General features: G+C 35.4%; 1 protein-coding gene across 3 annotated transcripts; it reads left to right on the forward strand.

Annotated features, from left to right (window-relative positions):
- The first annotated feature begins 474 nt into the window (after nucleotides 1-474).
- LOC106347494 (P-loop NTPase domain-containing protein LPA1 homolog 2) lies at nucleotides 475-4367 on the forward strand. 3 transcript variants are annotated; one of them, XM_013787036.3, is made up of 8 exons: nucleotides 475-697; nucleotides 774-907; nucleotides 1211-1491; nucleotides 2054-2135; nucleotides 2248-2640; nucleotides 2717-3445; nucleotides 3519-3638; nucleotides 3744-4367. In XM_013787036.3, the coding sequence occupies exons 2-8, from the start codon at nucleotides 776-778 to the stop codon at nucleotides 4143-4145; spliced, it is 2139 nt and encodes a 712-aa protein (XP_013642490.2). In that variant the 5' UTR covers nucleotides 475-697; nucleotides 774-775; the 3' UTR covers nucleotides 4146-4367. The 3 variants fall into 3 exon arrangements, with proteins under 3 accessions (XP_013642490.2, XP_022543192.2, XP_048590752.1); XM_022687471.2 differs by having other exon boundaries at nucleotides 516-693; XM_048734795.1 differs by having other exon boundaries at nucleotides 516-690; nucleotides 771-907.
- Nucleotides 4368-14440: the final 10073 nt, after the last annotated feature.

Raw genomic sequence — 14440 nt, forward strand, 5'->3', positions numbered from 1 at the left:
AATATAAAATTTATATTTAGAAAGTTATAATTTTAATTTTTGAAAATTTATTGAAATTTTTTTTATTATTAAATTTTGTAATATTAATTAAAATATAATAGATATATTTTAATATTTTCATAATTTCAAATTTAAAATTTTTATTAAATATTTTTACTTTTGTATATATTGTTTAAAAAAAAAGAAAAAAATTTTACCCTCCCGTAACCGCCCGCAACCGCAAACGCTAGCTGGAGCCAGCTTTTGAATTTATGAGGTTCGGAGCGGTTTGAAGCGGTTTAGAGCGATTTAAGTGATTGTTGCAAACCGCCGACAACCGCTACCAACCGCAGAAGCTGCTTTTGCGGATGGTAGCGGGAAAACGAGTCGCCCCTTATTCTCTGGCATTCACATGCTTTATTTAGGATTCGATAATACATGAGTCAAAGTTAAAAACGAAACAGTAGGGGGAAAATTGATGTAGAAACAAAAGCTAGGGATGTCATCATCAAGAAAGTAAGAAGCTGGTAGAGTTCAAAAAAAAAAGGAAAGCGAGAGGAAAGTTTTTGTAAAAATTGTTTTGTTAAACAAAGAAAGTCTTGAAGGCTCTTCTCGAGACAATAAAAATGGCGAAAATCTCTTTCCTTGCTTCTTCGTACCACGATCCGCATTTATAAACCCTAATTTTGGATCTGCAAAAACCAATTTTCCAAGGAAAGTAAGCGACGATTCTGCATTTCCGATTTTGCCTTTGATCATCATTCTGGTTTGTTTGTTTGTTTGTTTGATTGCAGAAATGGCGGAGGCGGCGAAGCTTCTGTATGTAGAGGTGGTCGAGGGTAATGGAGAGGATTTGTTTAGGTATACGCGTCCTGTATTGCAGAGTACTCTTCAGCTTATGGGATGCAAGGCGCGTCACGCCTTCAAGGTGATCGCGTTTACGAATGTCGATTTTGTTTGTTGAATAATCTTGTTTGACACGTAGCGTGGACGTTGTTGGATCAATGATGTGTATTGAACATTTACAAATGTCTTAGATTGGATCTACTCTTCTTTGAGCTTTTTTTTTTTTCCTTCTGTTTGCTTTGGGATATATCATCTCAGAGTTATAATCTTTCATTAAACTCATCGTTATATTTGTGAAATAACATATGTTGTATGTAAACTATATTCAAAGCGACAAGGAGTTCTTCGTTGCTGATAGAATTGTTTTTCCCCCTATTTTTGGCAGATAAGCCGCAGGGTTTTTGAGTTAATAAGAAGTGAGGGATCTTGCAATTCCTCACCAGAGCATGGGAAGGAGCCTGAGTTTTCAAAAAAGGCTGGTGGTTCAACTTACTGTTTGGTTGCTGATGATGTTGACAAGGATAAAAGTAAACCTTTTGAGATGTATAAAAGACGGACAACTGTTTTTGTAACACGGCAGATATTCTTAGATGTTGTGTGTGATGCCCTCGCTGAATATAAGTACGTTGGCCGTGACCAGAGAGCAGATTTGATTCTCGCATGCAGGTAACTTTTAGAATATATTTTGATATGTTTTGTCAATAAAGCCATGGCATATGAATTTTGCATTTGTCTGCTGGTTATCTCTTATTCGGTTCGTTTTAAATATATTAATATGCCTTTCAAAGATATTCTTTAGCATTTATATGGCTCTCTAGCGTATATATTTGACAGAATTAGTAGTCAGAATGAATGGCCAATAAAGAGATATGATCATGCGCATATATCTTTCTTAATGTTTAAGATCACAGCTCATCTCACTGTTCCTACATGTCAACTATTCTTCTCGCTTTTAGCTTCCCACTATAGACTTTCAAATATTTAATTGTATGTTTTTCCGGATGTGTGTTAGATGCTATGCTCGTGTTTAGCTTCATAGTTTTAGTGCATTAATCCCCGAAGTGATCCTATTACGTTGGTAATGCCATGGACCGGTGTACTTGTATTTGTTATCTATGCTCGGATTTGCTATTTTCCACTCATAGTACATATCTTGTCATTAAACTGTAGTTTTTCTAATTTTATTTCACACATTGTCTACAACTCGTGTTAACATTATCACTCACAGAATCCGCGAAAGGAAAGAATCTGTAACTGTTCTGCTCTGTGGTACCAGTGGCTGTGGTAAATCTACATTGTCTGCATTGCTGGTAAATGTTCATTTCCTCCGTCTATATGCTTTAGAGTGGCAATAAGAAACTCTATTTTTTGTATCCTAAATTATGAGGAGAATCAGATGCAATTTGTACCATTGTGTTACAGGGTAGCAGGCTGGGGATTACGACTGTGGTATCAACTGACTCTATAAGACACATGATGAGGAGCTTCGCTGATGAGAAGCAGAATCCTTTGCTATGGGCTTCGACGTACCATGCTGGAGAGTACCTTGATCCTGTGGCAGTTGCTGAGTCAAAGGCCAAAAGAAAAGCGAAAAAGTTGAAAGGCTCTCGAGGTGTAAACTCCAACACCCAAAAGATGGATGCTGGATCAAACTCAAGCACTACTGAGCTGTTAAGTGATAAGCAGATGGCTATAGAAGGGTATAAGGCACAAAGCGAGATGGTGATTGACAGTCTCGATAGGCTCATTACGACATGGGAAAAAAGGAGAGAGTCTGTAGTCGTTGAGGGGGTCCACTTAAGCCTTAACTTTGTCGTAAGTCTCATTACACATTTGGATTTGAGGTTGCAAAGATATTTTCAGACTTTTAACTTTTTTTTCTTTTCTGCAGATGGGACTGATGAAAAAGCACCCTTCGATTGTTCCCTTTATGGTATACATCTCGAATGAGGAGAAACACTTGGAACGATTTGCAGTCCGAGCAAAGTACATGACGTTGGATCCGGCGAAGAATAAGTATGTAAAATATATACGTAACATCAGAACAATACAGGATTATCTATGTAAACGAGCCGACAAACATCTCGTTCCTAAGATAAACAACACAAATGTCGACAAGAGCGTGGCTACAATTCACGCTACAGTCTTCAGTTGTCTGCGTAGACGCGAAGCAGGAGAGAAGCTCTATGACGTAGGCACAAACACAGTTGCTGTTATCGATGAAGAGCACAGGAACCAATGTGCAGCCAATTCATTAAGGTCCAAGGGAATGTTTCAGCTGCAGAGAACAGGCTCCTCCAGGCGTGTGATGGCTCTTCTGAACACTGACGGCACCGTAGCAAAAACTTGGCCTGTGGGTACCGTTGATGAGATTAGGAAGCCCGTCATTCGTACTGAGATGAATGATGGAACAGAGCATCCTGTTAACGGATACCTAGAGAAAGGTGAAGCAGTGAATCTTCAGTTCGGTCTCTTTGGGATCAGCGCTTGGCCTAGTGATGGCGCAACCAGTCACGCTGGGAGTGTAGACGAGTCGAGAGCAGATTTTACTGAAACCGGAAGCAGACATTACTCTTCTTGCTGCAGTTCACCTCGGATATCTGATGGGCCTTCAAAAGAGGTAAAAGAGTAGAGTATATACACATAGTTTCTTTTGTAAAGGTTGTTTAATCATTTCCGTATCTTGTGTGTAGCTTAAGGAGGAGCAGTCTGTGAATGGGAGTGATGAAGATGAAGAAATCGATGATGAGTTCCCTGAGCCAGATTCTGATGAAGATAACAGCGATAACAATGATGAACGCAACCGTGAAGAGGTAGCGAACTGACAAATCTTAATTCCTTTTTTTTTGGGGGTGGGGGTGGTAATACCTTTTTTTCTGCCCGTTAGTTTAAGACTCGCACATGTAAATCTTAACCAGGTTGGATCGGTGGATGAGGAATCGACAAAGTCAGATGAAGAGTACGATGATCTGGCAATGGAAGACAAGAGTTACTGGACAGACAACGAAGAAGAAGAGACTCGAGACACAATCTCCATGGCGTCTGAAAACAACCATAAGGAGGCAACAACTAAACCCAAGAAAGATGATGAGAAATACATCCAAAACCTCGACCTTTTCCTCAGGACAGTGAACCAACCATTAACTGAATCTCTCGAGCTTACGTCTGAGTACAGGAACAGAATGCTTATAGCAGCTTCGGATAAAGCTAAGATGAGGAAACGTTCACTTAGTATCCCGGCGGTTGGGAAACACGGTGCAATCATAGATGACCAGATTTTAGATAACCACACTGATCCATTTCTCTTGAATGGCCAGTGACCTCTTTGCCTGAGTTGTTTCTGTTTATTAGCCTATTAAAATAGCTTAGTTTTCTAAAACTGATTGAAGTATTTTAATCATACTGCAACTTTTCAGCAGTTAACATAATCCGGGTGATCACCCGGCATAGGGAACTTGAGCTTGGGTTTGGTTTGGTTTATTTTGGTTGTGAGATCAATCCAAAAAATCCTAATTTGCTTAAGAAAGCAATTCTGAAATTAACATGACCTAGTTACCAAGGATTTTGTGGTAATTTTCTGTCCAAGGATAATTTGGAGAAATGTTGTTTAGTTTCATGGTGTGATCTCTTGATTTCGTGTTAATGCTTTTTTGTTTGTTTGTTATGGTTTGGGTTCTTTCCCCTGTTGTGGTTTTGGGGTTTGCTATTTTGAAAGGAACCTATTTAGATTAAGTAATTCTGAAATAACATGAATTTTTATGGAGTTATCCTTCTGAAAATAATTAAATGTAAAGAAATATCAAGATCGACCAACTATCGTTGTACCGATCCATTTAAGTAACCATAATATATTTTACTGTCGTTTGAACCAGGGATGGAAGACAAGCATTAGCCATTTCAATAAGTTCACGGCTCCCCTTAGCATGCTGTTGAATTAAGGAAAATCTGTCCATCTATGTCCTTTCTAGCAAATCTAAAACATTTTTGGTTGATAGATTTAACCTTTAGAGAGCAACTGATCTGAAGGTGAAATTCTCATTTTCTTCTGATCAGTTTTGCTCCTAGCGATCCAATCTCCATCAAAAATGTTCTTTAGGTTTGAAACGACTTAAGAAGAACCCAAAACTCGATCACAACTCGAAAACACTAAAAACACTGTTAGATTATGTCAAAAACATGACACATCACATTGTCACACAGTTATTTTCTTCAATGCTCCATGTGAGTACGAGCAGCTTCAATTATCTCAGTAACCAATGACTTTCATAGAATAAATTTGTTTTCACAGCAGTCGTAGAGCTGAGTTCACATTTATTTTAAACCAATTTGATACTTCTCATACTGAGCTCTTGCAACAATTCATCTCTTATACTGAGAACTATTGCACTATACCCAAGACTGAGAAGCTCGCTCTATCAGTGAAATTAGAGCGCTAATAATTTGAACATGCTCTTTAGTTTAGCTTTTATCAACAACATAAGAAAAAGGAAGCAGAAAGGTGATTGGTCCCTCCCAGCAGCAAGGTCAGAGGAAGCAGAAACTCTGCAAACTGTACTCTCCACGATGGCCCCTCCCTTGCCACAACGAGGGCCTGATAAGTTTTTTTGGAGGAATGATGCAGATCACTATGTTCCAAAGTTCTAAAGCAAAGCTACATGGAACAGAATTCGAGTTGAAGCTCCCACTGTCTCTTGGCACAAGCTTATCTGGTTTAAGGAGGAAATTCCAAGGTGCTCCTTCATTGCCTGGCTGGCGATCCTTGGTCGTCTTCCTACAAGGGACAGACTCTCCTCTTGGAGTTTGTCTGTACCGAAATTGTGTGCTTTGCTCAGCTGGAGTTGAGTCTCATGAGCACTTATTCTCTCAATGCCCGTACGCAGTGGAGATATGGTCTCACTTCAGTGCTTCGTATCTATCGCCCCCCGTCATCACTACTCGTGTGCTCTGCCTTGCTGAACCAGGCACCGATGCTATCTTCCCCAGGTCTCTCAACAATTTTGAAGCTTCTCTCTCAGGTGATCACGTATGTTCTTTGGAGAGAAAGGAACTTCAGAATCTTCAGGGACTTCAACTCAGCAAGCCTCCATCTCCCGCATAGACAGGATAATTCGCGACCGCCTGCTCTCCATTCCACCGCGACCTCGACCTCCGCCAGCCCCTTCCCTGATGCAGCTCTTCTTCTCTTTCTCACTCTCTCCTGTCTAATGTTTTCTTTCTTGTAATAAGTGGGATCACCACAACTCTGTAAAATTTGAAAATCGGTTATAATATCTTTAACAATTTAACCCAAAAAAAAAAATTGTTACAAATACCACATTTATAGTACTACTTTTCATGTTTACACTAATCACTTTTATCCTCACTTTTAATGAAAAGTAGAAGACACTTATGTTAACTAATCTAAACTCAGGGTTTAGAATTAAGGGGTGGGTGGAGTAGGGTTTTTGGAATATGAAATTTAGGATTCTAATAAATATATAAATAAATATTTAAGAAATATATAAAAAGTTTTAAAAAATAGTTTTAAACATAATTTTCAAAAAGAAAATTTGAAAAAAAAAATTAAAAAAAAATTAAAAAAAGAAAATTTAGAAAAAAGTTCAAATTTGAAAAAGTATAATTTGAAAACATAAAAAGAATTATTTATTTTATTTATTTATTTAAATAATAATTTATTATAGGAAAATTTGCCAAAACTAACACACAACTTAATTTTAACCCCAAACCTATACCCAAACTTGAATCAAATGCAAAACTAACCTAAATGCCTTGTGAAATTACAGCCAAACCCCTTGTGACCAAACACAATAACAGAAGTCTTTTTTACGAATATAGCTCCAATAAGTCGTCTGAGTCGTCTGAGATGTTGGAAATCGCCTAGACGACTTCAAAGTAAGTCTTCTGGTGTAACTGATCTTAAAAATAATTTTTAAATTTTTAAACAAATATTTTGATAAGCGAAAAATTAAAATCATGTAATTATAAACAGTTCTAAATGATATAAATTAAAATATAACAAAATTGAATTGTTTTCAACATAGATGAGTGTAGGTAGTGGATCATGGTATTCTTTGGTCTAGGGTTTAGCAACATATGTTGTAGTATTGTATGTATTCTTAGGGTTAGTTTTTGGAAAGCTTGAATGTTCTTTTTGAAAAATTAAATTTTTACCTATACGTGTTTATTTTTATGTATAATAAACACTTTTGAAGTTTAATTTGATTTTATGAAGTGTTTAGTTAGTTAATTAAGTTTAGGGGTTATGTTTAGGGTCTAGACGACTTACATTTCAGTCGTCTGGTGAAGAAATTAAAACAGACGACTTACATGTAAGTCGTCCAAATATTTCCGCCTAATTGTTTTTTAAAATTTATTTTCCCGCTTAAATAATTTAAACCAGACGACTTATAAGTCTTCTATTTTAGTTTCCAGCTAAAAATATTTTAATTTCCCGCTAAAAATATTAAAGTCTTCTGGACGACTTACACATTCTAGGAAGTCGTCTAGGAAGTCGTCTGAATCAAAAATATTTAACCTAATTGGATTTTTTGTCTCCCTATATAATGAAAAATTTACACATTCTCTATCCTCCTCTCAAATTGCTGCAACAAAAATGTAATGTTCATCATTCTAAAACTCTTCAACCTCTCTCTAATCTCCTTGACTTGAAAACACCAAACTTTATATGAATTTTTCAGTTTTGTCTCATGTCTTTCTTACTAATCTATCTTTTTTTGCAGGTTTTTAATCAGATGGTACTCACCTTCCACTCATTTAAAGGTAGATCTATTAATTTTAGATATATATTTTTGTGTGTTCTATAAAAGTAGATTTATCTTATCTTCCACTCATTTTCTCTGTTTTTAAGTCATTTGAACGTTTTTGGATTTGCAGGTTTTTTAGATCTTGATTTGATATGCAGATTTTTCAGATCTGGAAGACTTCTGGGACGACTTACCTGTTAGTCGTCTAAAATATAATGCACTAGACGACTTCCAGGAAGTCCAGACGACTGGACTTCCTGGAAGTCGTATGGAAGTCGTCTGACGAAGTCTCCCTTTCATAATAGATCTGAGCATTTTGGTAAGTTTTTATGTCTGATATTTCTTCATTTGGTAACTTCTTGTTGTATAAAGTTCATACTTTTTTCCCGAACGAAACTCTCCAAACCCACTATAATCTCTTTAACTTGAAAACACCAAATTTCATATGAATTTTTCAGTTTTGTCTTATGTCTTTCTTACTAATCTATCTTTTTTGCAGGTTTTTAATCAGATGGTACTCATCTTCCACTCATTTAAAGGTAGATCTATTAATTTTAGATTTTTATTTTTGTGTGTTCTATAAAGGTAGATTTATCTAATCTTCCACTCATTTTTTCTGTTTTTAAACCATTTGAACGTTTTTGGATATGCAGGTTTTCAGATCTGAATTTGATATGTAGGTTTTTCAGATCTGGAAGACTTCTGGGACGACTTACTTGTTAGTCGTCTAAAATATTATGCACTAGACGACTTCCAGTCCCGACGACTTCCATTTCAGTCGTCTGGACTTCCTGGAAGTCGTCTGGACTTCCTGGAAGTCGTCTGGACTTCCTGAAAGTCTTCTGACGAAGTCTTCTTCCATATCAAGTAGAGTCTAAGCTTGTCTTTGTCGAGGAATGATTTATAATAGTTTTGTTCGTGGTCTGTTTTGTGATTTGCATGTGTACTCTTTTAGTTGTGAATTTTTTGTAAAATCAGTAATAATGTTTCCCAAGATGTAATACATGTGCTAACAATGTGTTTACACACATTTACAAATCAATGAAATAATAGACTTCAATTGCCTTTTTCTTATCTTTGGATCTCTCATATGCAATAATAAACTCCAATGGCCTTTTTCTCATCTTAATAAACAAGAATGTTGGTAGCTTCATATTGGAAAGGGCGTTTTTAGACCTCAACAATTCGCGTCGTGCCTTTTTAGACCCAAACAAATCATGAGTGCGAAATCATACCTGAATTTATATTTCGTTTAAATAATCAACCCAAACTTCACTCCGTTATATAAATTCCTGCCTTGACTAACTTGTCGTCAGTGCACCGTTAAACTATGCCTAATCCGTTAACGGTTTAATCAGAAACAAGAAGAAAACGACGTCGTTTGATTCATTAATCAAAACGACGCCGTTTTGAATTGGGGGAAAATCAAAATCGAAAACCCTAGCCCTTTTGTTCTTCTTCCCCGACACTCTCACGGTTCTCTCTGCAACTCGAAAATCACAGACGACTATCAGCATTGAAGAAGACTTTCTTCGTCGAAAACGCTAGTGAATGTAAAGGGTGTTAGCGACTGGAAATGAGGTAATTTATTCCTCACGAAATAATGCGTTAATGTTTAATTTTGTTTTAATGTTGAAATTTCCTCTTGTTTTTTACAGTATGTTCGAGATTGTCACGTTTAATGCTAGTTTCGGTGGATATTGGGTGAAGAAAAGAACCGGTGATGTTGGGTATATTGGTGGGGATGTGAAAACCATCGAATGCAAACCGGAAGAGTTGTTCACATTTTTATTAGATGAGTTTGGAGAGGGATTGTATATGCATAGGTTGTGGTACACGCTTCCTTTTGAGGATCACAAGGATAGAAAGAAACTGAGCCATGTTAGAGATGCTAGTTTTAAAGAGATGTGTGAAGCGGGTCAGTGGAAAGGAGTTCTTAATTTGTTCCTAGTGAGCACAGTCGATCATCCTGAGGAAGAGCAGATTCAGGAACCTTGCGAAGAAGAGATCCGAGTAGAAAGAAATGTTGCTGGCTTTGTGGATGAAGATGAAGATTTCGATTATCATAACACACCTCCCAATTCTGATGGTGAGGAAGAGGAGGATATGCTGAGGTTCAAACCAGGGAGTGGTCACCTAGAGCTAAGGCAAGTCTTTGATACAATTGAAGATTTCAAAGATGCATTAGTTGAGTATGCTTTGAAGGGAGGGTGGAACATCAAGCGGAATAAATGGGGAAAAATTAAATGTGGGGCTGTTTGTGGGTCTAAAGACAAGTGCCCATGGAGAATCTATTGCTCTTATGAAGAGAGATATGGGAAGTGGATGGTGAAAACATATGAAGATGGGCACAAATGCCAAAAAGATGGGTATAGTAAGCTACTGAAATCGGGTGTGATTTTGAAGCTCTTCATGGACGAGATTAGGAATGATGTTGATTTGAAACCTAAGTATATGCAAGAGCAGATTGAGCAAAGGTTCAACTTGATAACCACGATTGACAAGTGTAAAAAGGCCAAGCGAAAGGCACTAGACATCATCAGCCGTGATCATGAGGAGCAATTTTGCAGAGAGAGCCGTGAGAGTGTCGGGGAAGAAGAACAAAAGGGCTAGGGTTTTTGATTTTGATTTTCCCCCAATTCAAAACGGCGTCGTTTTGATTAATGAATCAAACGACGTCGTTTTCTCCTTGTTTCTGATTAAACTGTTAACGGATTAGGCATGGTTTAACGGTGGACTGACGACAAGTTAGTCAAGGCAGGAATTTATATAACGGAGTGAAGTTTGGGTTGATTATTTAAACGAAATATCAATTCAGGTATGATTTCGCACTCATGATTTGTTTGGGTCTAAAAAGACACGACGCGAATTGTTGAGGTCTAAAAACGCCCTTTTCCCCTTCATATTGATATAACATTTTAAAAAGAATTTTAACACTTCTTCGAACTCATAACAACAATCATCATTAGTGTCTATAACAATAATACTTAAGAGATGAAAACAAACAATAGTAACTAGTCAAAGCATATCATATTTTTTATAAGTTTGTGTTGAAAAACTTAGTCAAATTTAGTAAAACTAAGGGAGAAAACATATTTTGAAAATATGAGTTTTACATATCTTGAAGTTACTTATCACTCTTAAAAATACAAGTTATTCAAAAACTAGTGTAAAAGACTTAAAAACTAGCGTAGAAGACTTTCGTGTATGAGATTTGTAGAGTTCTCTTCTCTGGTTCCAATGGAGAAAGATGAGAGCTTGCTCTAGGTGATTTAGAAAGAGAGATTGATGAGAGTGTTTATGAGAGAATAAGAGACTTAGGAACAGAGATTAAGAGAATGAGAGATTAGAAGAATAAGAGATTAGAGATTAGGGATTTAGATTCAAGAACAAGTTTATCATTCATGAAGTGGAGAGGGGAAATCCCCCTTACTCCCTTAGAAGATACAAAACGCTATCTAAGGCTTATATATGCCTTTACATGTATCAAAGAATAAACCTAAATCCTATGGACATAAATGCAAGATAGATTGGATGGCTAGGATCAGAGAAGGCTGGTCTTTGATGTTATGGTGCAAGCTGGCGTGCGTGGACTGATTGGAAGGTGGAGATTGGCTCAGTTTGAATTTAAACAGCCAGGATGGGTCTTTGTGAAGATAAGGCTGTAAAGGTAAAGCACCTTTCCCTTTCCAGCCTGTCCCTTGGACCACTCTTCTCCTTAAGGTATATTCCTTTGCTTCCATCTCACTCCAACGGTCACATGATTTGAATCATGCCGTGCCCACATGTTGCATTCTTCTTCTTTTGGCTAACCAGATGAATGGATGATGCTCGGGTGTTGTACGGTCGATGTACGGCACTCGCCCTAACTATGCACAACACTTATCCTTCCTCTTTGGTTGATCCATTCATCTTCTTGATTCGCCCTATCTTTGCACCTGAGGCCATCTTCTCTCTAACTCCTCCAAACACTTCACATGATCAGTCTAAGTCTCTCCTAGACTTGACTTCACAAGATAGATTCTTCAGAACACTTCTGAAGCTTGATTGAACTCTTCTGGACATCTTCTAGAGCTTGCCCTATTAATGTACAAGCTCTATCTCCTCTTCAGTTCAACACCGTGGAAGTCTTCTCGGATCAGTTAGAAACTTTAATTAACATGAATGTTGGTAACCTCATAAATATCACCAATTAAGTTATAAGTTTCATTCAGTAGCCCACATATTCATTAATAAACATGAATTAACAAGAAAATGTTTAAAAGTATTTATAGTTTTAGAGAAAATGCAAGTTTATTAAACATTAATGCAGACGTCATCCACGAAGGTCGTCTAGTAGACTTCCAGAGAAGTCGTCCATTTAGGTCGACGCGGACGACTTCAATCTAAGTCTTCCAGACGACTAAAATATAAGTCGTCTGGTCAACGCAGACTTTGAAATCTGTTATCTGAGACGATTAGAAAATAAGTTATCTACTTTTGTTTGGTTAAACAAAAACTCCAAAAAAGCTAGACGACTTACATTTCAGTCATCATAGGTTAGTTTGCATTTGACTGGATTATTTCACAAGTTTGACTTTTCTGGACGACTTACATTTCAGTCGTCTGGTGAAAAATTGAAATATCAATAATTTATTAAAACTCGACGACTTACAATTTAGTCGTCATAGGTTAGTTTTGTAATTGAGAAATAATACTTCAATATTTAATTATATATAAACAACTTAAATTCTGTCGTCCGCCCGACGACTTACATGTAAGTCGTCCAGGATTTACAAGGTTTGACCCGAATCTCGGAATAAAATCCTGGACGACTTACATGTAAGTCGTCGGGCGGACGACTAAATTGTAAGTTGTCTGAGTATAATTAAATAATGAAGTTTTTTTTTCAATGGCAAAACTAACCTACGACGACTTACATGTAAGTCGTCGGGTTTTAATAAAATATTGATATTTCAATTTTCCACCAGGCGACTGAAATGTAAGTCGTCCAGGAATGTCAAACTTGTGAAAATAATCCAATCAAATGCAAAACTAACCTATGACGACTTACATGTAAGTAGTCTAGATTCTTTGGAGATTTTTTTGTAACCAAACAAAAGCAGACGACTTATATTTCAGTCGTCTCAGAAAACAGATTCTAATTGCTTCATCCATGCTCTCGTCTTTATGCTCTGTAACTAGCAAAACCCTAGGCTTAAAAAATCACCCGAAACCCAAAAAACTAAACCAAAACAAGATCAACTGATACTGAGTCGAACTATAAATAATTAATAAATATTTGAAAAGTTTTTGGGTACCTAACATAACTGTAATCGAATAAAGAATCTAATGGGTTCAGGGCCGACTTAACAGTGTTATAGGTTCTCGGGCAAAAAAAAATTTTACCCTCTAAAATTTCTATTAAGATAATATCAAAAATATTTTTAAAGTTTAATCAGTAATATTTGTATATTTTGTGATAAAAATAAAACTATATACATACATATCAAATAATTTTAGGCCCTTTTCAATTTTATTTATTGTATTTATAATTTGTTTTATATAAAAATATATTTATCAAAAAATTAGATCCCTTAACTATTAATATCAGGAAGACACATGTTTGGATCCGGAGCGGTCGCACCTGTCTTTGAATGTGTCTTGGGAGGGGGGGGGGTATTGAATATATAGTTCTTATTCAAAAGTTATATTTAGATTAGAATTTATCAAATATCTCAGTTATTTTAATTGAAAAATATTCAAACCAAGTTATGACATTATTTAAAATTTATTGGTTATTTTATCTAAATTATTCAAAACTACTTGAAATGTCTGAATGACCTCATATTTTGTTTTTTATCTAAGTTATTTTTAACTTGATATTTTCATCCAAAACTATCTAAAAACATATAATTGATTACATACACGATATATTTTAATACTAACCGGTTTTTGTGTTTCTATTGGAACTACCCCAATACCAAAATTATCAAAACAAAACAGAATTGGAATTTATAAATAAAATTATTTTGTCTCTAATGCAATTAGCCTAAAAACAATAAAATAGTTTATCACAAATTAGCACATAAAATATAAAATAACCAAATAACATTCATTAAAAACAAAATTGACAAGACACGCTTCATGAATAATTTTTTATATGCAAATTTTTATTTAAAATATTTATTTTAAAATATTATTTATTTTTATTTTATATCTTAAGCTATAAATTCTAGACCCTAAACCCCATCTCAAAAATCAAACTCTTATTCTTACTAATTTAACAATGTGTCTTTATACTATTAAATCAATAGTATTTTAATTTTTTTTTTTGCATGTTATTTTATGATAAAAATTGTTTGTGTTATCTTATGTCAGTTTTCTTAAAAATATTCATAATAAAGGAACCATAATGGAAGATACAATTAGATATGTCAACTAGGGGATTTCGGGCTTATCCCATTTGAGCTTTGGGTATTATGGGTCTAAGTTTGTTTGGGCTAAGGCCGGTCCGAAAACCCGAAATTTTATACTTTAGCTTAAATATTATGGTTTTTATAATCAAAACAATTACTAGTGTTGATATATTATTTTAATATTTTTATCCAAACTCTAATAAAGCAAATATAAAAGTTGTTAATGCACTTTATTGTTTAATCATTAAAATTGTCACATTTTAAATTTTGCAAATGTACCTTCTTCTTTCATGTGTAACATGTTTTTTAATTTCAAAATACAAAGTATAAAACGTTTGACCATGTTTATCATAAATTTTGTTCTCTTATATATTTAGTTTAGTTTATATTTTATTTAATATTATTAAATTTGGTTTTTCTTATTATAATTTTTAAAAGCATACGCAAAAGGAA

The sequence above is a fragment of the Brassica napus genome, chromosome A6 (assembly GCF_020379485.1).
Source record: "Brassica napus cultivar Da-Ae chromosome A6, Da-Ae, whole genome shotgun sequence".
In the NCBI taxonomy this organism is placed as follows: Eukaryota; Viridiplantae; Streptophyta; class Magnoliopsida; order Brassicales; family Brassicaceae; genus Brassica; species Brassica napus.

What these genes read in the sequence shown, in the direction of transcription:
- LOC106347494 (XM_013787036.3), top strand. Translation starts at nt 776, where the DNA reads ATGGCGGAGGCGGCGAAGCTTCTGTATGTAGAGGTGGTCGAGGGTAAT. An exon ending in ACTTAAGCCTTAACTTTGTC is followed by an intron (nt 2,641 to 2,716) that starts GTAAGTCTCATT and finishes TCTTTTCTGCAG; the next exon opens with ATGGGACTGATGAAAAAGCA. An exon ending in CTGATGGGCCTTCAAAAGAG is followed by an intron (nt 3,446 to 3,518) that starts GTAAAAGAGTAG and finishes TCTTGTGTGTAG; the next exon opens with CTTAAGGAGGAGCAGTCTGT.